Genomic DNA, 21,833 nt, shown 5'->3' on the forward strand with positions numbered 1-21,833 from the left:
ACTGTGCACAACATGTGTTAGGAGTAAGTAAGATGGGGGAAGATCTCTCCCCCAAAGAACAATGGTGATTTACTTTTAAATTGTAACATATATAGATACAAGTTTAGCATTGGCAGGATGACGTTGCATCGGCCAACTAGGCTAATAGGAAATAAATAAACTTTCACTAATTTGTTGTCATATACCACAAAATGTCAAATATTAAAAGATGGCCCTCTACTGGAGTAAGAATTAAGCCCCTCTGGATAGACTTTTACAGAATGTATAGGCTAAATAGTTTTGATATAACTACAATTGATATAACTACAATATAGGCTACACTTTTATTTTGACAATTTACTTGATATAATTGAATATGCCTAACCGATGACAATCAAAACAGAACACCATAACAGAGATTCATCTGAAATGTAAAATCATTCTTTGACTTATATACATATATCAACTTGTGCAAATTCCTATATTTTAACTTAAGATATTACAATGTGCAAAAAACGATAGATTCTTTTTAGCCTACTCGAGCAGTATTTTCTTTCCAATAAGAGTAAATAGTAGTTAGATACTATTTCCAACTCAGTATTTTAATACATTATAAAACAGTATGCAATAATAACATATTGAATGTAAATGATTATATTTAGCCTATTAAATAAATGCCGCCTTATTGGGACAAGCCCTCCCCCTACACCTCCCCCTAACGCTACCCGATAAGCACTTTATTATTAAATAACCGTTAGGCATTTTAATTCCACTTTTCACAGAAGCTCTTCATATTTATTGAAAATAAACGCCTTTCCAATCTAATAATGCGATGGGAAAAAGGAGAACAACGAGATCGCAACAGGCGGATTCGAACTCGGGTCGATCGCTTCAAAAGTAGGCTATAACTAGTTAAACGCCTTACTCCTTACGCCACTGCGGATAAACAGATTACATTTTCTTTTTTGGAACACGTCAACCAAACTTTAGTGTGTGGAGATAGTTTGGCAGAGGGACAATGATGCCTTTTTTAGGCAATGGTCTCATGAGGTGGAGCAAAAAGAAAAGCGCCCATTGGATGTACAGCGATTTAAAAAAAAAAGTAAAAAAAAAAAAAAAAAAAGTGAGGTTACATTGAGTCAGATAAGCAGCTGCATCTCAACTTTATTGCATATTCAATAAAGTAAAATCTCCTGAGACCTGGAACTTCGACTTTGGAACTTTTTTTGAGACCAGAACTGAAGAGTCAAAGACAGCGAATTTGCCTCGACAATGGAAATTCCAATATTTATTGTTGATGCTTTTACCAATGTACCTTTCAAAGGCAATCCTGCTGCAGTATGTCTTATAGAGAAGGTAAGTAGCTACACTATCACAAGACAGGCTTCTAAATACGTCACCGTATAGATTAGTTATGGTAATAAAATGTAAATGTGTTTGCGCGTTACAATGTTATAAAATGTTTCTCTGTAATACATAGGAGCAGCAAGATGATCTTTACCAAAGCATTGCTGCAGAGATGAATTTATCAGACACCGCTTTCATCACAAAACAGAATTCTGTGGATTTTACCTCAGGTATTCTGCTGCTGAGATGCATCTTGAAATATTCAAACAACTCTTATTTACATTTTGGATTTGATGTATTTTGAAAGGGGCAAGGTTTGGGTTACGCTGGTTTACCCCCAAAAGTGAGTATCCACTATGTGGACATGCAACACTGGGCTCAGCAGCAGTGCTCTTTTACCTTAAAAGTAAGAAACGCTCATTCTGACATTAATCTTTTACCAAAAACAATGGACTGGTGACCATTCTAAAAGCACAATATCCTCACACAGAGAATGTCAATCCTGTTGTGGTGTTTGAGACTATGAGTGGGGAGCTTATTGTGCGCCAGCATGAAGAATCTCTAATAATGGACTTCCCCTTAAACAAACCAGAGCCCCAGGTATGACCAAAAGACACTTTGTGGACACTTTCTTCAACAAACCCAAAATGGACTCAATCAAGTAGGTCTGAATTTGAGTTTTGGATGTTTCATTTGCAGGACCAATATGAAATCAAGGACCTTTTGAAGGTAACACTGCCAGTTTTATTTCTGTTTTTAGAATGACACTAGCAGAAACTATTTTGTGTCACCATTTTGCCTTACGTTTTCAGGCTGCTGTTGGAGACTTACCCATTCAGGATGTGTGCTACAATCCAGCCATAAAAAATCTAATGATTCGTCTAGCTGACACATGCAACAGGTTCTGCTGGACATTTCTGAAATTAACAAAGAAAATTACATTGATAATGGCAATGTATTTGTATGCATTAAATGTGAAAACAGCTTTGCATAGAAAAAGGAATAATCTATTTGAAATTGTATGCTTCTGTATGCTAAATTCTGCAGTATTGTTAATTCTTTATTTTTGGCAGGTCTGATCTTATGTCTTTGAGGCCAGAGGCAGAGACTCTTGTGAGAAATGAGACCACTGGTAAGATTAAAAGTCTTATCGTTACGTTGAAAGGAACACAGACCTCTCAGTCTGGATATGACTTCTACTCCCGTGTCTTCTCACCCTGGGTTGGCGTCCCTGAAGATCCAGTCACTGGTGAGCAGAACATGAGAAATGTGTACAATGTAAACTCATAAATATTACTAAGCCAATACTAATCAATGCAAAACACACTACAACTTTATTTCTAAAAGGGTCTGCACATACAGTCCTTGCTGGCTATTGGTCTGAGAAGTTGGAGAAAAAGAAAATGATGGGTAACAGCCTCCTTTTCCTTCATGTCATGTCATCACAAACACTGGAATGAAAAAAAAAAAAGAATATAAGTTATTCTAATATTAACAAAACAAGTTGCTCAGATTAAGACATTGATCTCCTCTATATTTGTTTTTTAGCTTACCAGTGTTCCAGTCGTGGTGGCGAGGTAAAGCTGGAGATAAGAGATGACGGTCGAGTGGACATCATTGGTCAGGCGCAGGTCATTCTTCAAGGAACTCTTAAAATCTAGACAAACTTGCACAACCGATTCATTGAATTTGCGGATCGTTTTGATGGAAATCAATTGCATTAAATTTCCACTTTAGTTTATATTCTTGTGAGGGTGCATTTGTAAGTTATGTGCCATTTAATCAAATTTATACAAAAATTTGTTCTGGTTCTCGATTCTGATGGGCATTTTTAATTTTTTTGTCTCTCATATTGTGCCCTTTCTGTGTCAAGGAATCTGCTTGCATCTGCTTGCTGATCTGGGTGACATTTCTGACATAGGATGTTTAAGTGGACACATCACATGTACATCAAATATTCTATTTATAACAAAGTTATGAGTTGTCATGATTTTGGGAATTATATCTTAACTGAAACCATGACTTTTTTTTTAATTCAAATTATTCATAAATGAAATGGAAAAACTCAACCTTGTCACAAGTTTACAACCCTGAAACAATGAGAAATACATATTATGTGACAGGGTTGAGTGTGACAGGATTGAGGTTTTTTGCTCAAAATGGCCACTGCTCCTCCTGTAGGAGAGTACACCATATGGCAGCAATGTAATTAAAGTAATTAAAAAGTAATTATACTTATGAATTAAAATAAAAATTTGAAAATAAAATAGCGATATTCTATATACACTATGTAAAAATAACAGTATTTGTAATAAATGTGTAAATAGTAGTTAGATACTATTTGTACTATTTGCAACATATTGCAATAATATATTTACGTATTAAAGTAAATTATTATATTTATTAAAGTAGCAGTTATTTGCAAATAGCGATAAATGCTTTATCATATTTGTCATAAGCAATGAAAATATTTTGAGATGGGATTTAAAATGATTTGCTGTCCAAATGACGTTGCTGCCACCTTGTGGTACGATTTTGGATTTTACTGTGCACTCAAGAATAAAACAGATAAAGTTTATAAAATGTATTTTATTTATTTCTCTGAACACCCCCCCCCCCCCCCCCCCCATGGGTAACAGCCTCCATATCTGAACAGAATTCATATTTTATACAATATAATACAATGTTCCTACAATTATGAAAAAAAGGTCAAACGGGATAAGATTATTTTTTTGTCTTCAATTGCAATTGATCTTGGAAAAATCTTTAAACCAAGGGTCGATACATGCATGTGTGTGTGTGTGTATTAATTTTATTTGTCACTGTTATCTAAACAAGTTGTTTTTTGTATGCTCAAAGAATATAACATTATGAATTTCTTCTTTTTAAGAGCCCTCAAGCTTTATTAAATGAAAACACACACACACACACACACAAACATTCTGACATAATAAATAAAGGGTTTTGGCAGGTGTTATGAAGATAAATTTAAAACTTAAACTTAAATTCTATTAAACTGACTTAAAAAAATTGTTGAATCTTGTATAACAAAGTTGAAAATTGCTTAACCTATTTTGATGAGCTGGAGCTGAGTTAGCAATGTAAAAACATATGTTGTCATAACTTATTGATCATCATTTTTTACAGTGTGGATTTAAAGATGTTTAGCTTTTTATTGGGAAAACAAGACAAAAATACTGAGGAAGATAAAAAATTTGCAATGAGTATTAATGGATTTTTTTTATGGATTGTTTGTTTGCCTTAATTTGTGCAAGGGTGAATTAAGACTTAATTCACAGAAACCCGATAAAAGGGCTCATTTTAAAAAAAAAAAGCGAAATATATTCCAGTTGACATATTACACAACAAATGTAAAGCATGAGCAGTATTCCTAAAACAGCTGATGACTAAATCCACACATTAGATACAATAAACAGAATATTTTAAAGAATAATAAAGACATTATCATCTCTCTCAGTAAGGTTGCAACAAAATTTGAAGACACTGAAAAGGGAGGAGAATTGATAAAAAAAAAAAAATATTTAACAAAGGTAACCTAATATATGGATCAAAATCTGTGTGGGAAATTACTCCATGAAGGTTACAGCATGTCAACACAGAGATGGCACCGATTAGGGCTGGGTATTGACACTCCGATCTCGATTCAATTTCATTCGACTCCCTTGTTTATACGTCATCGCGTACATCGCTGGAGCTTCGCTTAAACTTGCACGTCACATTAAAGAGCGCCAAAGCGACATTGTTTGAAGTTCGTAATAAATTTGACGGCATTTGAAAGCTAAGACTTTGTTTCATGTCAAAAGTAATGAAGCTTTTTCAATTCATTAGATGGGAGACACGCTAAAAAGAACATTGATTGACGTATTGTTCACGCATCAGCTGAAAACAGCATTCCCTAAAAGATCGATTCTTGGGATTTATGAATCGATTAAAATCGAGAAATCAACATTTTCAACCCAGCCCTAAGTACCTATTGTAAACAGCACGAGTATAAGGCATCAGACAGACATGCAACCATGGATACTTCACAAACATGGGTCCTCTTGCCTCATATTACAACTTCTCTCTATTAAGGACACTTAAAACTGTAAGAAAGTCACCTGACCAACTGACTTGTTTGTGAATAAAGTGAGAGTTGATGATGACTGACTTTGTGAATGAATAACAATGGGTATCTTGCAACCAGTCACATGATTTGCTTTGATCATGAGCTGACCAAATCAAATTAAAATGTATTAAATATGTAAAGTTAGGCATTTCTTGGTGGGTATCCAGAAGCTTTTTTAATTTAGTTATTCAGCCAATCACATCGCCTAATTCACAACCGCTATTAAACATCATGAATCAGAATTAGATCAAAGCTCTAAACATCAAAGCTCTGATAGAGGCTAAACAGCTTGAAAGGTGCACAAGGACACCATGTTGGGAATCCCATCCCTTTCTGTGTGTGACAGGAGTGAAAACATGGTTTCTGGATGTATGCACAGCTGAGCCTGACATTAAAAAACCCTCGTACATGACACAGACAGATGCCCCACGGCCAGATCCCTACAGGACTGAAACTACACACCATAAGAAAAGTCCACTTTTGTTTTCAATCAGATAAAGACTTGACATAAAGCAGTTAGACAAAATAAAACAAAGTACATTATAAAATGGTCAGTTTAGGGTTGAATATTTTGGGGTTAGGTTATTATTATTTTATTTTTTTTAAGATATTAATACTTTTATTCAGCAAGGATGCATTAAATTGCTCAAAAGTGACAGTAAAGACATTTATAATTTTACAAAAGTTTTTCACATAAATGCTGTTCTTTTGAACTTTCTATTCATCAAGAATCCTGAAATAAATGCATTGTTTTCATATAAAAAAAATATATTAATAAGCACAATGTTTTAAACATTGATAATAAGAAATGCTTGAGCATCAAATCAGCATATTAAAATTATTTTTTGAAGGATCATGTGACGCTGAAAATTCAGCTTTACCGTCACACGGTCACAGGAATAAATTACATTTTGAAATAAATTCAAATAGAAAGTTATTTTAAATTGTAATAATATTACACAATATTACTGTATTTTTGATCAAATACATGCAGCCTTGGTGAGCATAAGAGGCTTCATTCAAAAACAAACTTTTGAACGGTAGTGTAGTTACATAAAACAATGCAACTGTTTTAGGGTAACGTTATGTTTTACAACAACAACTAAAAATGGAAAAGTTTTTCCTTTGTGTTTTTCCTTTTGCGTTGTCAAAACAATCCCTGTTCACACAGATCTGCGAAAACGACAAAAATCGCTGTGTTCTGCAGCCAGGCCAGTAGTTGGCGATGTCACTTTGTAAAGAAAAACTACACGCCTGTAAACTGAACACATAATATGCATTGCGCATGACATCACCGCTTTAACAAAACTGTGTTTTTGTAGTTTAGAGCTGCAGTCCGTAGTTTTTCCTCTTTGTCGCCATCTCTGTTCGAAATCTGCAATTGCAGTTATTCGCGGAATTATAAACTTTACGTGGGTTGTGCCTCGGCACAGCACGGCACAGCGCGGATGAATCCAATGTTTTGAGGAGAATGTGCGGCTGTCAGTCACCGCGCCGGTGTGGATACTGTCATTCGGAATCACAGATTCTACTTTTTGGAAGTATGACCAACATAAGAATTTTCACCGGAAAATGTCATCTGAACAAGTAACATCCACTTTTGTTCTGACCAACTAAGGGAAAAAAAAAGAATTGCAGTAAATCGCGCTGATTAAATCTAAACGATCGCTTTCACGTCAAACCGTGCAAATTATACTTCATTCTCAAATTGTTAATGTTAACAACATCAGCATTGCGTGGCTACATTTAATGCCCTCCCGATATTTATCCTTGTTTTCGCATGGGCCGGTTGCAGTCTCTTTATTTCTGTAGCCACCCCGAAGTCCGAAGTCTTTTGCATTTTACAACGGGTGAATCTCCAGTTATCACTGGTGATTGTCGTTAGAACCTTTCTGGATCCGCCATCAAATTGATAAGTTTAATTATATCAAGTGCTGTGAGAAAAGGCTATAAATCTCCACCTCCAACATCCTCACACGCATTATAGCCTACTAGCCGAGACTCCTTCTTTATGTGTACAGATGTGACGTAATGACATGCTCTAATTAAAAACATTATTACAAGCTTATACCGTTTTAAATCGAGCCAAGGAAAGCAGATAGTTTTGAACACTGACTAACCAGCCAGTCAGTACATAACCATGTACTTGCTCAAAAAAACTATTTTGGATAATTTTTAGTGATAAAGTTACGCACTACAGATTTAAAAGGAGGCGATAACGGTATCATTTTCAAAAACTTGCACTATGAAACCAGTTTTCAAATGTTGAAAAGGTGTCATGTTAACACCCTTTAGGGTTATGGTGAAAACAGATCACATCCTCTCTAACTGACTGGACATACTAACCCTGATCACGTGTCTGGAAGTGTTGCAATCTCAGTGATAATATACCCCAATAATGCCGTTCTACCCCTTTAATGAACTACAAAACTGCAAATCTGTGCAAAAACCCTCTTTTTGTTTAATAACCAAAGATGTGGAAGGATCACTTCATTTTAGCACATTTAAACAAAGCTGTAGCATAGAAAGACCCCATTCAGATATTCAAGATTCAGTTTGGTTAACAGGACTTCAGAGCTTTAAAAATCTCACAAAACAAGACACAAGGTGGTGTTGGGTGCAAGACGTAAGAGAACAAACATTACAAAACAACAACTCTTCTATTGTAGTCGCCCCTAAAGCAGGATGACAGGACAGGAATTCTTCAGTTCCGGCTAGTCGAGGAGAAAGGCTCCGCTTTTTTTGGCCAAACCCACAAGTAGTGTGTGCAAGTCTGTGGAATGCAGGAACTTCATTTGCCAAGGATTGGTCATTTCCAGTTGGGTGGGTCGATGCTGCCAAATCGTAATGCTGGTGACAACACCGTGTGTTGTTGGTAGCGAGGAGACGGTCCTGTATTTGCATTCCACGCAAACACTTTTCAAGCAAAACCACACGGTCACTCCAACAAACTATGGTCAGGTTTCCTGCTGAAGCAGCACTACTGGCCCCCGTTGTAAGCGTAGTCTGCCTTGTTGTGCATGATGAGTTTGTTGTCCACAAAATAGAAGCTGTCTGATCTGGTCTCATACGGGTGTTCAATCATCAACCGTACTGCAGGAAACAAAGGAACGCCACTTTAACAAATGAAAACGAACATGTAATGCGCTATCCTCTATCTGAGCACTGGCAAGAGAGAAAGGTCTGAAATTTGATACAAGCCCGACAGGACAAGTGAGATGTCAGACAAAGTCAGGTCAATGTGTTACTTGTAAAGCAATTGGTTACTCTTTTGTATAAATTAATAATTATTTTTACTGGAAAATGAGACCAAATTACGAAGTAATTGCAGTATTAGTATTATCTGTTAAATTCAATAAAATAAAACTGCAGTAAAGTAAAACAAACCAAAAAACAAAAACATAAAACCACACAAAACAGCACGTCTGGTTTAAGAACTAAAAGATCTGTTAGATTCATTACAGGAGTGTAGAGTTAGTTCAAACAGCAACCAGAACACTCACTGAGGTCATCTGGGAGCTGAGGAAACTCGTAAATATGTTCGCACGTGTTCCGACTGTTCGGGATACAGAAGCCGAAGTCAAAGTCAAAATTCTTCAGGAGGCGGTCTTGAAAATAATGCCTCTCAATCATTCTGAAATTGGTAACCGGTCGATCGCCAACTGTGAACTCCACACTGAGAGAGTGTGAAAGGAGATAAGAGACATTACATACCATTGCACAAGAGTATCAATCCATGCACTAAAAACCTATTCAGGTCAGTTTGTTTATTGCTAAACAAGTGCTTTGTGTCATCCAATAACACTAAATTAAACAGATAACGTGACAATCGACTACCCAGACTGAAGTTTGCTCATGTTTACTGCACAACTGAAAGAATGAACTGAGGCCAAATCATGGTTTATTCATGATTTCTGTGGGATTTGGCTGATAACATTGCTCAAGTGTTGCAGCAGATGACACAAGCTCCTTTGTTTCAAAACATGAGCTGGTCAACTGGATTTCAGAGCTACTGAGGTTTGTTTACGCAGCAGAACACACATGCCCGACAGACTTACGTGGCTCCGACTGTGCGTAACTTAAGGAACGCCGCTGTGAACTGGTATCGAACGAAACGCCCGGCACTGGTGTCAACATCTCCGTTTTCCTCATCCTCCTCATTAAGGTCTGAATGCAACAAGTTGAGAAAGAGTGTATGAGTCAGGGTTATTATAGTAAACTAAAACTAAACCATAAAAAAAATAAAAAAAATGTTTTACTTGAATAAAAATAATTTAAAATTATTTTATTTCAGCTAGTAGTCAAGGCAACATATTTTTTCATTTTCATTTAGGTTATGTTGAAGTACTAACTACAACAAAACAAACAAATTTAATAAAAACTATATAGGCATATTTTAAAAAGTAAACAAAACTCCTAAAACTTTTAATTAAATTCAAATGAAACAGAAAATATAAAATCTAATTTAAAATATGAACAAAACCTATAATAATATATCAATAATAATAATAAAATAACAAATAATAAAATAATCAATTTCCATTACTTTTCCAACTGTTCATGAATACGGCATAAGTATTTTTTCTTTAAATCATTTTATAGAGATTGCTTTATACTATTATACTTATGTCAAAAAGGCACAAAAAGTTTTTTTAAATTGAGTTTATTATAGTTAACTAAAACTAAACCGTAAAAAAATTGTTACTTGAATTAAATTAAAATTATTTTATTGCAGCTAGTAGTTAAGGCAACAATTCCCAAGTACTAAAATAACAAAAAATAAACTAAAATGTGATAATAATAAAAACTATATAGAAAAAAAAAAGTAAAAAAAAAAATACTATAACTTTAAAATAAATTAAAATGAAACTGAAAATATAAAACTAAAAATATAAATCACAATATTAACAAAACCAATAATATATCAATAATACAAAGATAACACTGGTATGAGTGAACTGTGCAACACAACCTTTTTGACCAATGAAGTTCCATTACTTATTCCAGCTGTTCATGATTATTGCAAAAGTAGAGATTGTTTTATGCTACTATACTTATTTATGAACAAAAGTATTTATCAAAAAGGCTAAGAACTGAATGTAGCTCAATGGAGGCTCAGAAAGCCAAACTGTCCATACAGAGCAAAACCAGAAATATAGATTCACTACATAAATTCCAGTGAACATGACATGATAAAAGTCCCTCATATTTCAATAACCCGTGACAGCAGAAACCTCTAAATAGATTTGATACCATAGAAGTTGTGGGTGTAACGCAAGTAGCGGCGGATCTTTTCTTCTGTATTTTGATATACATATGCATTATTGAAAAAGTAAAGAAAAATGTAGGTTGTGGCTCTCTATCCATCGGTTGTTGATTGGATGGAGGCAAATCTGAATACGAGCTCGAGGTCGACTGTAATTAAAGCACAGGGTTTCAACACTAAATGAGAAGTCCAACATACATCAACAAGTCTGTCGTTTTATAGTAAGATCCAGTTATGGCACTATTATTAAAAACAATGATGTCAAAAGAAAGAAAAAAACTCACTTACGTTAAAAGTAATAAAGTTAGTTAGGCCTATGTTAAAAGAACCATTGTGTGGTGTCATCTATTAGTTTAACTCGAGGACAAACAAAGGAAACATACCACAGTGTGGCGGTTTGGCAATCTCAAAAAGGACTGTCCCCGTTTCCAGGTCTCTGATCTTAAAGCGTGTGAAGTCAATGTTGTAGATGTTGTCCTCTAGTTTACAAAGATAGTCTGTGGAGAGAAAATGTGGCATGTAAGTTACTTCAGTAATACATGGGAGGAACATAGTATAGTAATGTCTGAATAAGAGACTGAATTGAGTAAACACATGCAAGAATCTGTGCACTGAGAAAGCTATTTAGCAATACTCTTAACATGATGCAGGATCCACAGTGCTTAGTTAGCCATGTTTAAAACAGACATTAAGTGCTCTCTGGAAACTCATTAAAATGTCTTGCATGGATTGGGCCTGTTACTATAAAGCAAGTAAACAAACACATGTAACGTTACTCAGAAGATGCTGTAACTCATAACACATGTTACATTGAGAGCATCTGAAGAGTTGTGAGATGAAGCGGGTGTTATAGCGCTGTCCCACAGCTCTTACCGCGAGTGACTGCGCGGAGTCCCAAAACTTCATCCGGAGTGATGTCTCTCCCCAGCGCCCGCAGCTCTTCCTCCGTTACAGGCCGTCGGTCCACTTGATTTCGTCGCGATTTCAGCCTTTTCAGAACGCCGCCTCCGGTTTTGCGTTCTCGGGAAGCCGCCGCCGCCGTTGAATCCGAGCCGTTAACGGCGGCGGCTGCCGTTTCGTTGCGGGAGCTCTGACTGTTCATCTCTCTGAAATTTCACTTGGTGTAGCGTTGAAGCGCGAACTAGTCTGCGTCTCTGCACTGAACTCGACACCCGCTAAATGCAAGATGGCGTATCGCGTCACTATGGAGAACCTACGCCGACAGGATTGCGCTCTGATTGGCTGAAGGCGTTCGAAAGTTGCTATGGTTACCGTAATTTCTGTTTGCGTTCTCAAGTCTCCCCTATCCCATCAGCTCACGTCAGTTTATTAAAAACAGTTTTGTGTGTAGAATGTTATAATTCTTCTGAGCCAGTGCAGCTATTTTTTTTAACTATTATTTTATTTTAAGTAACTTATTCAGCCTCTATATACTTCTATCCATGTAATCTAATTTTCTCTAAGCCCGTTATTATGTCTTGTACATCTTGTTTTAATATTTTAGTTTTTTCTTATAAATAAAAACACCTCTTACATTTTTTCATTCATTTTATTTTTCTAATTTTTTTTTATTAATTGTTCGTTTCCTTTATATCTATTTTTACTAATTGTAACTTTTTTGTAAATTAATTGCCTTTAACTTTTCGTAAGGCTCTATTAGTAAAAACTAAAAAGTAATTGTTTATATTTTTTAACTCATTGTAACATTTTTACAGTTTACATTTATTGTTCATTAATTAAGCAAACTCCAGCTTTGGTAAAGGCACTATATTAGTAAAAAATAATGGTTTCTTTTATATTGTTTACTAATTTATTTACTTTTTTGTTAATTATAAATTAACTGTTCATTAATTAAGCAAACTTCAGCTTTTGGTAAGGCACAATATTAGTAAAAATACATTACAATTTCAATAATTATAGAATTAATTTATAATCTCAAGCTTAACTATAATTGTTAACTGACTTATGAATTATGAATGAATGAAACAATGAAAATGACCTCATTAAAGATACCTTCAAGGCCAGTTAGATAAAATAGCACATTTATTAAAAAGAAACAGCAATAATTTGCAGTTCCCACTTCAGAAACCTCTAAAGACAGTGTGGGCGGGTAACTTTTCCAATACTACTTCACCAGTTCATGTTCTCTTCAGTTCTGAGGGACGAGGCTAAAGAAGGGACAGGTAGTTTAACATGACTAACATTATAAACAGAGAAACTACATCCCTCATTAACGCAGCAGTTGATGTGGTGTGGATGGAGTAATACACATGAGCTCTTCATGAAGGAGGACACAATGAAAGGCCTCCATGTGGTCTTTGGCTATTGTCCAAGAAGTTGTGCATCTGTGCAGGAAAAACTGAACAACCTGTTTTCCAGATGACAAAACGATGAAAAACTCAACGACCATGCAATAACTCAACCAACAGAAATAAAGATCAGAGCACAAAAATGGTAAAGCACACGAGGATGTATTCAAATTTAAGGCAACAAGGAATCAAAAGTACACAATGCATGACAAAAAGAAAAAAGAAACAATCACACAAACAAACAAAAGAATGCTTTTAAAACAACACCAGGCAGTGCAATAATTCACACTAGTAAAAACTCATCATAAAAAATACAAATAAATTCAAAAGATCCTGAGGAAAAAAAAAAAAAAATCAACTACTTACTTCCTGGAAAATAAAGTATTTCAATATTTTTAATATTCAACCCCTTTTGCTTAAATTATACAACATAAAAAATAAAAAAAACACAACTGTAAATTAACAAACCTCAATACAATCCAAGCTCTTTCTGACGATCGGTCAGTGTGTCTATGTGGATGCAAATTAAACCATTATTATTATTATCCACAACCAAAAAATTTTCAAGACAAGTCTTCCACTCGGCCAGATATTTAAGAACCCCCAAAAAAACCAATAGTAATTATATCAACGAAAAAAAAATAAAAAATTCTGAGGAGAAAAAAAAATAACCGTATGGCACAACAAACCAAGTACCTTATATACACATGCACCGTGTAAAAGTTTTTAAGAAAAGAAAATGACTTTGGCGACGATAAGCAATCAACTTTCTGCAACTCCGATAAATGAAAAAGTTGCCTCGATATTTTAATGATTGTGTCCTATTAAACCAAGGCAAAACCTGCCCTCTCGTCCATCTCCGCTTGAGAAGGTGAAGGCCAAGATAAGTTACAAGTTCACACAAGAGATGGGGTCAAACAGACAGGCGGCGCTCGCACGTCAGACAGCACAGTGGCATGAGCACTCGATTGTGGTCTGATGTTTCAGCAGTGTGAGAGTTGGTCTCTTGATAGCACATTAAATCACATTTTAAGGCAGGCTTGCTTGAGCGAAACAAAAAGGAGCATTTCGAAAAACAAATAAAGGGGGAAAAAAACAAGAAGCAGCGAGGGATGCAAACAGTCTAAAATAGCAAGACGTGACAAAACAATACCAGTTACAGAATATGCTGAGAAAAAGAGCGATGGATGAGTTGGACGCGAAAGTTCACTCAACATATGCAAATGAGTAGCTAAATGACGGCACTGAACCTTGCCATCTTGAGGACCCTTTCACAGTGTGTGGCAGGCATGTTTCTGTTGAATTCTTCCACCACAAGCATTCTGGTGGTTTTGTCAGCCGCTAATTCGAGTGTCTTTAGTGGTGTTGTTGAAAACGGCCTGTCTGGTTGAACCAAGAGAAAACTAACAGTGGCAAAAGCAAAAGAAGTGGCAAAGAACATCCTGACTAAAGCATCTATCGTTCGTTTCACCGTGTAATAGGTGACCGAGCCCTTGAAATGTCCATTAAGATGCCAATACTAAGCTGCTATCCCAGACACATCATGTACCAAGGAGAGATGAGAAAAAGGAATTTGACACTTTAAAATGCACATTAGTCCAATAATACAATCTTATAGTTTCTGGGACCCAAAGGCCAGTGTATTTAAAGAGCCTCTGTTACGAACTCATGTTTCCACCTAGAAAGGGAAACAATTTTGCTCTCTTTTAATAACTAATGCATGCAGTTATTCAGACTGTCTCTGTAAATGGGAAAAATAATCATTTATATCTCTTTTGTGCAGCTGGAGAAAAGGTGTGATATATATGCTTTCCAAATCTTACAAACAATGAAAGAAGCTGCAGGAAATGAATGAGAGAAGCTTGTATGAGTGTGAGGGAAATAGAAACCATGGTCTCAAATCACTTAACAAAACAAAAAACGCTTTATGATTCGCCACTGAGGTTTAGATGAATTAACCAAATGACTGACAGTGTCAAAAAGGTTCTGAAAATTCTTGTACCATTTCTGCCTCCCACTAGAGCAACAGAAAAAAAAAAAGAAAGAAGAAAAACAACAGTAGATCAACACCACAGCTGATCAGATAAAAGCTCCTAGCCAATAACTTTCCACGAGTTGGGACACGTGATCTAGGCGTGTCCTCAACTTTTCCTCAGTATCTCTTGCTAGACCAGACAAACCAGGTTTGTAAAGTGGTTAGACCTGAGCGTGTATGTGCATTTAATCTGTACCTCTCGGATCTCCTCAAACTAAAATTGGTATTAAATTTGTACAAACACAAGCACAAACACACGCACAAAATTTCGTATTCGAAATCCATGTATTTTCAGGGTCACCTCTTTTAAAAAAACCAGCAATATCTCGTTTCTGCATGTCCCTCGTCCGTTATTTGCTCGCTCTCTCTGTCTGTTGTGATGTCAGTCTATATTTCTGCCTGTCCCCACGGCTGTGCGCCCCTCCCCCCACCCCTCCACAGCCTGATGTCCGTCCTTTCTCCTCTCTCTCCCTCTTGTTCACTTGTTACCCTCAAAGGCGGCAGAGGCAGAAGAGGGTTGGGATGAAGACCCCAAACGCCACGAGTATAGGGAACATCAGGCTGCTGTTGTCAGCAGCGTACGGGTTGGGGGTGCGCGGCCCGGACCGAACCGGATTCTTTGGAGCGGTGGAGGCGCTCTTCTTTTCGCCTTCTACACCCTCCCCCTCCTCCTCTTCCTCCTCCTCTTCCTCTCTCTTTTCTAGTCCAGGATGTGGCTGTAGTTTTGGCACATCTGAGAAATAAACCAGAAGTTGTAATGAGAAAGTGCAAAAAAAAAAAAGAAAGATAAAAAACAGCAGAATGGATACAACAGAGGAAAGACAAAGAGGGCCCTCTGAAATCGTTTTTTTCCCCAAATTCTGTTTTATTCCATTTAATTTTATGGATTCCATTTTTTCCGCTTTGATTTTTATGGATTCGATTAATGGTTAAACAAACATTTTCACGTGTTACACGTGTAAAAATCTAAATGTTACACATCTAATTAAAATAATGACACTTATAATAAAAAAAATATTTTAAGGGCCCTAGAATGAAATCAGTTTTATTTTCCCTCAAATTCTACTTTATTTCTTTTTTTCCAAATTCCATGTTTTCTGTTATTTCCTGAATTCTTTTTAATCGTTTGATTAAATTTTAATAATCAAAAAGCATGTCTTATCAATAGAATTAATATAAGTTTATTTAATAAATGTTTTAAAAATTTGTACAGAGATAGGGCCCTATGAAATGTTATTAAAACATGGAAGAAAAATTATGAAAATCCTTGATAATAAGTAAATAAAATAAGTATTTGTAATATACAAAACAGGGGTACTCACTCATAAAGAGACATGATGCAGAACATGCCGACTTTATATTTATTTAGCAGCCTTTGCTCTTTAATATTAACAGACACTAGACCTATATATCGTGATTTAAGTGTGCAGCCCTTCTTTTGATTTATTAATCCAAAATTTGCCAAATTCCATGACATTACACGTTATACAGCAAATTCCATCTGCGATTCTATCTGCACTTTCCACATTACGGATCTAAGAGCCCTATGAGATGGACAACATGCAACCCAACCAATCCCAGGGGTTCCTCTTACCCTCTAGCTTGCCCTTCATCACATATAGTGCACATATCTTTGGGTTGTCATAGTAACCCTGTGGACACAAGAGATAGATATATTAGGGTTTACAGTGCTTACAGTGGATGAATGCATGCAAACACATGGAGAAAATATGCAAATCAATTCTAGTATATTCTGTGTGGCGGTTGGCGTGCAGAGTTTCTAACAGTAAATAAAAGGCCGAAGCGTGCAAAAGGTCAGTTCTGCGGCTCTCTGCGCCATCGGTTTCGAACCTCACAAACGGATACAAATACTATGCAACCGGATCAAAGTAGAATTCGCTGAACAGTTCGGACACAATTTGTCAAAGCACTGCAAATCGGCATGTGCAAAAGCATCAAAATTATTCATTTTAAGAATGAGATGTTTTAACCGGTGACTGACAGATAAGCTAATGTGTGTCGCATCCTCGTATCCATTAATGTCACCTTCCCTCTGGATTTCCGTCATGCTCAATGTGCACGGTTCCGCAGAGACTAATCGCTGACAGAAACCCCACAAGCCAAAACCATTTGTTGTTTACATAAGAAAAAAGGAGCTGCTTTGAAATAATCAATTCAATTACACTACTGGAACAAAAAACGCTGCAAGAAACAATTCGTTTTGACAGAATTAGTCTTCTTGGAAATACTAAGCTTTCAGTGTGTGTGACTGGATAACTTCATCACAATAATCGATCCATATTCCTTCAGTGAAAAAGAAAATAAATAACAGGGCTTATTTAATTGATCAATGTCTTGTTTATTCAATAAAAGATGGCTGCATTACTGTCACTGAAAGAGTTATGTTTGCTTTTAGGGATTTTACAATGCTGAAGCGGAAACCGTTGAGTAACTTGCATTCTGTTCATGTGAACAATATCTTGTTATTGGTAAATCTACACTACTATTCAAAGGTTTGGGGTCAGTGATAAAAAAAAAAATACTTTTATATAGCAAGGATGCATTAAAAGGGGGGTGAAATGCTATTTCATGCATACTGAGTTTTTTTACACTGTTAAAGAGTTGGATTCCCATGCTAAACATGGACAAAGTTTCAAAAATTAAGTTGTACGTTTGAAGGAGTATTTCTGTGCCAAAAATACTCCTTCCGGTTTGTCACAAGTTTCGGAAAGTTTTTTTCGAGTATGGGCATGTGTGACGTCAGATGTGGCGGAATTTCCTTATATGGGTCCTAAGGGCACTTCTCACTCGCGGGCGCGCGCGCACTCGTAGACCAGAGCAAGAGAGCGAAAGCAGTACCTCATCAAAGCGCTCTGCTCGGCTTTTGGGAAGTCAATGTCACCAAAGAAGTGTGTTTTTGGTTGCCAGGGCAAGACAACCCTGCACAGATTCCCAAAGAACCCGGCGTTAAGGAACCAGTGGATGGAGTTTGTTTTTTTCTGAGCATCAACGGAGTTGTGTAAGACTGTTTGTTCCCTGCATTTCGATGATGATTGTTTTATAAACAAAGCCCAGATCGACGGATTTGCAGATCGTCTAATGCTTAAGGATCGAGCAGTCACAATGATAAAGGTTCACGGTCGTGCGTTGGAACCGGGTGGTGAGTAAAACTGCTTCAAATGTCTCTGTGTTGTTAGCTCGGCGCGTTAGCACAGCTTTAGCTTCGCCCACACGGCACGCCTCCAGCCGCTCGTTTTTTTCCGGAAAGACTCGGTACAGCCTATCTTTCTTTTATAAATATAATAAAACTAAAGACTTCTTGGAGATATGAAGGATGGAATACTACTCTATAGGTACTCAAGATTAACAGGAGATTGAGTGAAAATGAGCATTTCACCCCCCCTTTAAACTGATCAAAAGTGACAGGCAAGAATTTCATATGAATGATGTCTTTTTTTTATATGCTGTTCTTTTGAACTTTCTATCCATCAAAGTATCCTGAACATAATGTAGCCTGTTTGGCTCAAGCATTTCAGAATGATCAAACCAACATTTGAGATCCTGTGCGATGAAATTGGCCACTGGTTAGTCCAGTCATCCAATCACATCCTCTGTTGAGGTAAAGTCACATGAGTTTTTTGTTGTGCAACGAGGGATTTATTCGGTAAATGTGTTTCCACGATAGTTAATGCGCATCGGATTAAAAAAGTATCCGCCTCAATTGAGCGCATACGTTTTTTATGCGTATTTTTAGAATTTATGGGCATCTTGGCATTTCCATCCAGCATTTTAAATGCAATATTCCAAAATGCACATTAAAAAAAACACTGGATGGAAACATATCTAATGACACAGCAGCACTGGCTCGAAAGGGCAAGTCAAAGGATCGGTCAACCGGCTCAAAACTCTCTCACACTGACCAGCAGATCCATATAGGTAATAGGAAAATATAGGGTGACTCTTACCTTAACAAACTCTACTGTGAGTTTTCCATTAAAAGTGGAAACTTCACCGTGCACACTCAGTTTTCCTCTTTTTATTGAGAATGGCACTATTTCATCATGAGCCGTGCTGTGACCCACACGGTCAAAGATATCCAGATCCTTCACCACAACATGGCCATTTAAACGCACATCAAAAACCTGAGAAAAGCAAACAAAGGGGTTTCAAAAGACAATAAAAGAAAGGAGAAGAGAGAAAGAGATGAGGGAAAACTATGAAATAGATACCTCGGAATATCATGAATTATTAATCATAACCAAGTTCAAATATCGACTACAAAGAGTGATTGTGTGCACCATGGATGCGAGCAAAAGTCACACCTTTTGTTGAGACTGAGCAAAGTAAACCTCAGCATATTTCATGACCAGTATGTAGTCTCCTTCTTCTCTGATGGGTACTTCATAACCGAATGTATCCTCGTTGTATCGCTCCGTCTGGTAGAGAATCTGATCCTCCGGGCTGGAGCGCAGGATAGGCAGACGGACACCATAGTCTGATGCTGGAGAAAGGTGGGAAAAAAAACACCAACAGAGCCAAATGGTGAGTTTGTGTGCAAGTGTTGTCCCATTTCTTGTTTCATAACACGCTGAGCAAATGTCAAACGCCTCGTTTTTGTTCCAATATCTATTTATAACCAACGAAGAGCCGAGTGGAAAATTAAGTACCACGTTTATAATACTGGTCATTATCTGGTGACAATGATGCAATAATGTGAAATAGGACAAATAAACATGTCTTTACAGAGCTTTAAAATGCACTATACTGACCCTGACATGTGTGCACTGCATTTCACATCAGACTCAGGAAGTGACAGTCATCAAATTTCAAGTGACACAAACTTCCTGATATGATCAACAGCTCTAATAACAAACTACTATGAGTCAGACGAGCTGACAACCAGTTCTTCTCTACATAATATAGTATGATTGACATTCTTATTACAATTTAAAATCATACTGTAATAAAACAAAACAGTGCAACCGGAATACCTTTAATATTTTGTAATTCTTAAAGGGATAGTACACTCAAAATGGCAATCTGTCATCATTTACTCACCCTCAAGTTCACGAATCCACGTGATTTTCTTTTTATCAGAGGAACACAAAAGATACCTCAGTCACCATTTACTTTTATCTTTTTCCTTTTAATGAAAGTGAATGTGGACTGAGACAAAAATCATTGGTTAATAACTCCTTTTGTGCTCCACGGAAGAAAGAAACCCATATGGGTTTGGAATGACATGAGGGCGAGTAAACGCGTGTGAAAAATAAGTAACCTTCAGCATACTATACTCAAATTTAAAAGAATATTCACTGAATTCAGTGTTTTCAAACACTTAACTGCTTGTTATTTACAAATTTAAGAAAATGTATTACAGCTATAAACTCACCTTTCCCCAATTTTCCTTCCAGTGGATCTTTTTTGAAATGAATGCCGTGCACGTCAGTGTGCGCGTCCCCGCCGCAGTTCACAGCCCAGATGACTCTATCGGCCAGACTCGGGGCCCCGCTCTCGGCCTGACACACTTCCACCAACAGCCACAACGCTGCAAATACGAGCCGGGCAGCACAGCGCAATGTCACCCTCCTCATAGCCTGCAAGTACGAGAGGAAAAGTGAAAGAATGAAGAAAAGCAGAAGCGGGGAAAAGCGGTGTGTAAGGAAGCCGGTGAAGTAGAACTGACACTCGCGTGCGCGCTTCACCCTGCGCTCTGTAGAACGCAGGGTGAATGGCCATTTTTAATCCTGGGTTCATTTTAAATGGAGTCAACATCACGTTTAACCCTTGGCTAGCCAGGTTAACATCTAATTATATTAACAATGGTGCACTGAGTAAAACGACTGTGTGCTAAAATGTGACAGCACGTTGTTTAGCAACAAACAACCAATCATAAACTGCCTCGCAGCTCAACTCATTAAATATTCAGACGCCTCGTTCAGTTGAAGAAACTTTCACGCACTGTTTAGTTTCATCATCCGAGAGAAAAATGTGAAATAGCGACGAAAAACGGAATGAATAGACTATTTTTTTTATATATAATATGTAGCTTTTTTTTAACGTGGCGACATTTACACAGATAAACGGGCAGTTAGCTCGTGCACGTCTCGAGTTGAATGCGTCCAATCGGCTTTACCGACATCATGCATATGCAAATGAGAAGGTTAACCCAGGCTATACAAATGTGCAGTGAGAAATATGAATATCTAGGATTAATACCAAAACCTATCAGGGTGAATAACAATGAACAGTGTGGTCATTTGAAAATGATAACCTATGGTCCAGAATGGTTAACAATTTCATGTGTGAAAAGCCCAAAGCAATATAAGCCAATATTTATGTCACTCTTACTGTGCAGTCTGCGAAATACTCTCTGTAGTGGACGGCCGGCTCCGTTCAGATGCTTGGGTTGCTCGCTGTTGTTGAGCCGTCCAGATCGCCGTACATTTACCTGCCTGATAGTCGTGTTTAGCTCTGGGTGGTTAGCTGGCTAACTGACTTCCCTCTTGCTCTGTCATCAGTGTGGCAGCTGTAGTCTGCAGGTATATTCCCTCACATCTGCACCCTTGTGTACGGCGTGTGCGCTCTCTCTCGTTTAATAGATGATCACACCGTGGTTATTCAACGCTTATATGCTACTCAACACAGTTATTTTTGAGCTTTTTGCGCCTGAAATCACTGCAATTTCTGACCGGGAGGGCCGCGTCAGTACTGTGGGTATGTGTGCAGTCAGCAGCGCAGGTTGAAGGGATGGAACAGTAAGGAGAG

The 21,833-nt window shown here is 37.1% G+C and overlaps 3 protein-coding genes across 3 annotated transcripts; 1 reads left to right on the forward strand and 2 right to left on the reverse strand.

The window, feature by feature from the left end:
- The first annotated feature begins 1,096 nt into the window (after window positions 1–1,096).
- LOC308681310 (phenazine biosynthesis-like domain-containing protein 2) lies at window positions 1,097–3,904 on the forward strand. The gene is made up of 9 exons (XM_081350085.1): window positions 1,097–1,335; window positions 1,460–1,556; window positions 1,634–1,732; window positions 1,817–1,926; window positions 2,026–2,055; window positions 2,139–2,227; window positions 2,400–2,575; window positions 2,674–2,736; window positions 2,875–3,904. Exons 1-9 carry the CDS (start codon window positions 1,252–1,254, stop codon window positions 2,985–2,987), a joined length of 861 nt encoding a protein of 286 aa, XP_081206211.1. The 5' UTR covers window positions 1,097–1,251; the 3' UTR covers window positions 2,988–3,904.
- Window positions 3,905–7,896: 3,992 nt separating this feature from the next.
- Window positions 7,897–12,026, reverse strand: unc119b (unc-119 lipid binding chaperone B). Its single transcript, XM_081350086.1, has 5 exons — window positions 11,595–12,026; window positions 11,105–11,218; window positions 9,514–9,622; window positions 8,959–9,131; window positions 7,897–8,548 (listed from the first exon to the last, which is right to left on the reverse strand). The coding sequence occupies exons 1-5, from the start codon at window positions 11,821–11,823 to the stop codon at window positions 8,436–8,438; spliced, it is 738 nt and encodes a 245-aa protein (XP_081206212.1). The 5' UTR covers window positions 11,824–12,026; the 3' UTR covers window positions 7,897–8,435.
- A 728-nt stretch (window positions 12,027–12,754) lies between these two features.
- On the reverse strand, window positions 12,755–21,815 carry mlec (malectin). The gene is made up of 6 exons (XM_081349281.1): window positions 21,417–21,815; window positions 20,458–20,662; window positions 19,388–19,566; window positions 19,031–19,207; window positions 16,660–16,717; window positions 12,755–15,798 (listed from the first exon to the last, which is right to left on the reverse strand). Exons 2-6 carry the CDS (start codon window positions 20,657–20,659, stop codon window positions 15,557–15,559), a joined length of 858 nt encoding a protein of 285 aa, XP_081205407.1. The 5' UTR covers window positions 20,660–20,662; window positions 21,417–21,815; the 3' UTR covers window positions 12,755–15,556.
- Between the last annotated feature and the right edge of the window lie 18 nt (window positions 21,816–21,833).

The sequence above is a fragment of the Scardinius erythrophthalmus genome (assembly GCF_964197995.2).
Source record: "Scardinius erythrophthalmus genome assembly, chromosome: 20".
NCBI lineage: Eukaryota > Metazoa > Chordata > Actinopteri > Cypriniformes > Leuciscidae > Scardinius > Scardinius erythrophthalmus.

Coding starts and splice junctions, on each gene's coding strand:
- LOC308681310 (XM_081350085.1), top strand. CDS start 1,252: ATGGAAATTCCAATATTTATTGTTGATGCTTTTACCAATGTACCTTTC. Junction 1,927..2,025: donor TAAACAAACCAGAGCCCCAG/GTATGACCAAAA, acceptor TTTCATTTGCAG/GACCAATATGAAATCAAGGA. Junction 2,737..2,874: donor GGAGAAAAAGAAAATGATGG/GTAACAGCCTCC, acceptor TTTGTTTTTTAG/CTTACCAGTGTTCCAGTCGT.
- unc119b (XM_081350086.1), bottom strand. CDS start 11,823: ATGAACAGTCAGAGCTCCCGCAACGAAACGGCAGCCGCCGCCGTTAAC. Junction 9,132..9,513: donor TTACGCACAGTCGGAGCCAC/GTAAGTCTGTCG, acceptor ACACTCTCTCAG/TGTGGAGTTCACAGTTGGCG. Junction 8,549..8,958: donor TCAGCTCCCAGATGACCTCA/GTGAGTGTTCTG, acceptor TGTTTCCTGCAG/TACGGTTGATGATTGAACAC.
- mlec (XM_081349281.1), bottom strand. CDS start 20,659: ATGAGGAGGGTGACATTGCGCTGTGCTGCCCGGCTCGTATTTGCAGCG. Junction 19,567..20,457: donor GGAAGGAAAATTGGGGAAAG/GTGAGTTTATAG, acceptor ACCTTTCTCCAG/CATCAGACTATGGTGTCCGT. Junction 16,718..19,030: donor TCACAGTAGAGTTTGTTAAG/GTAAGAGTCACC, acceptor TTGTGTCCACAG/GGTTACTATGACAACCCAAA.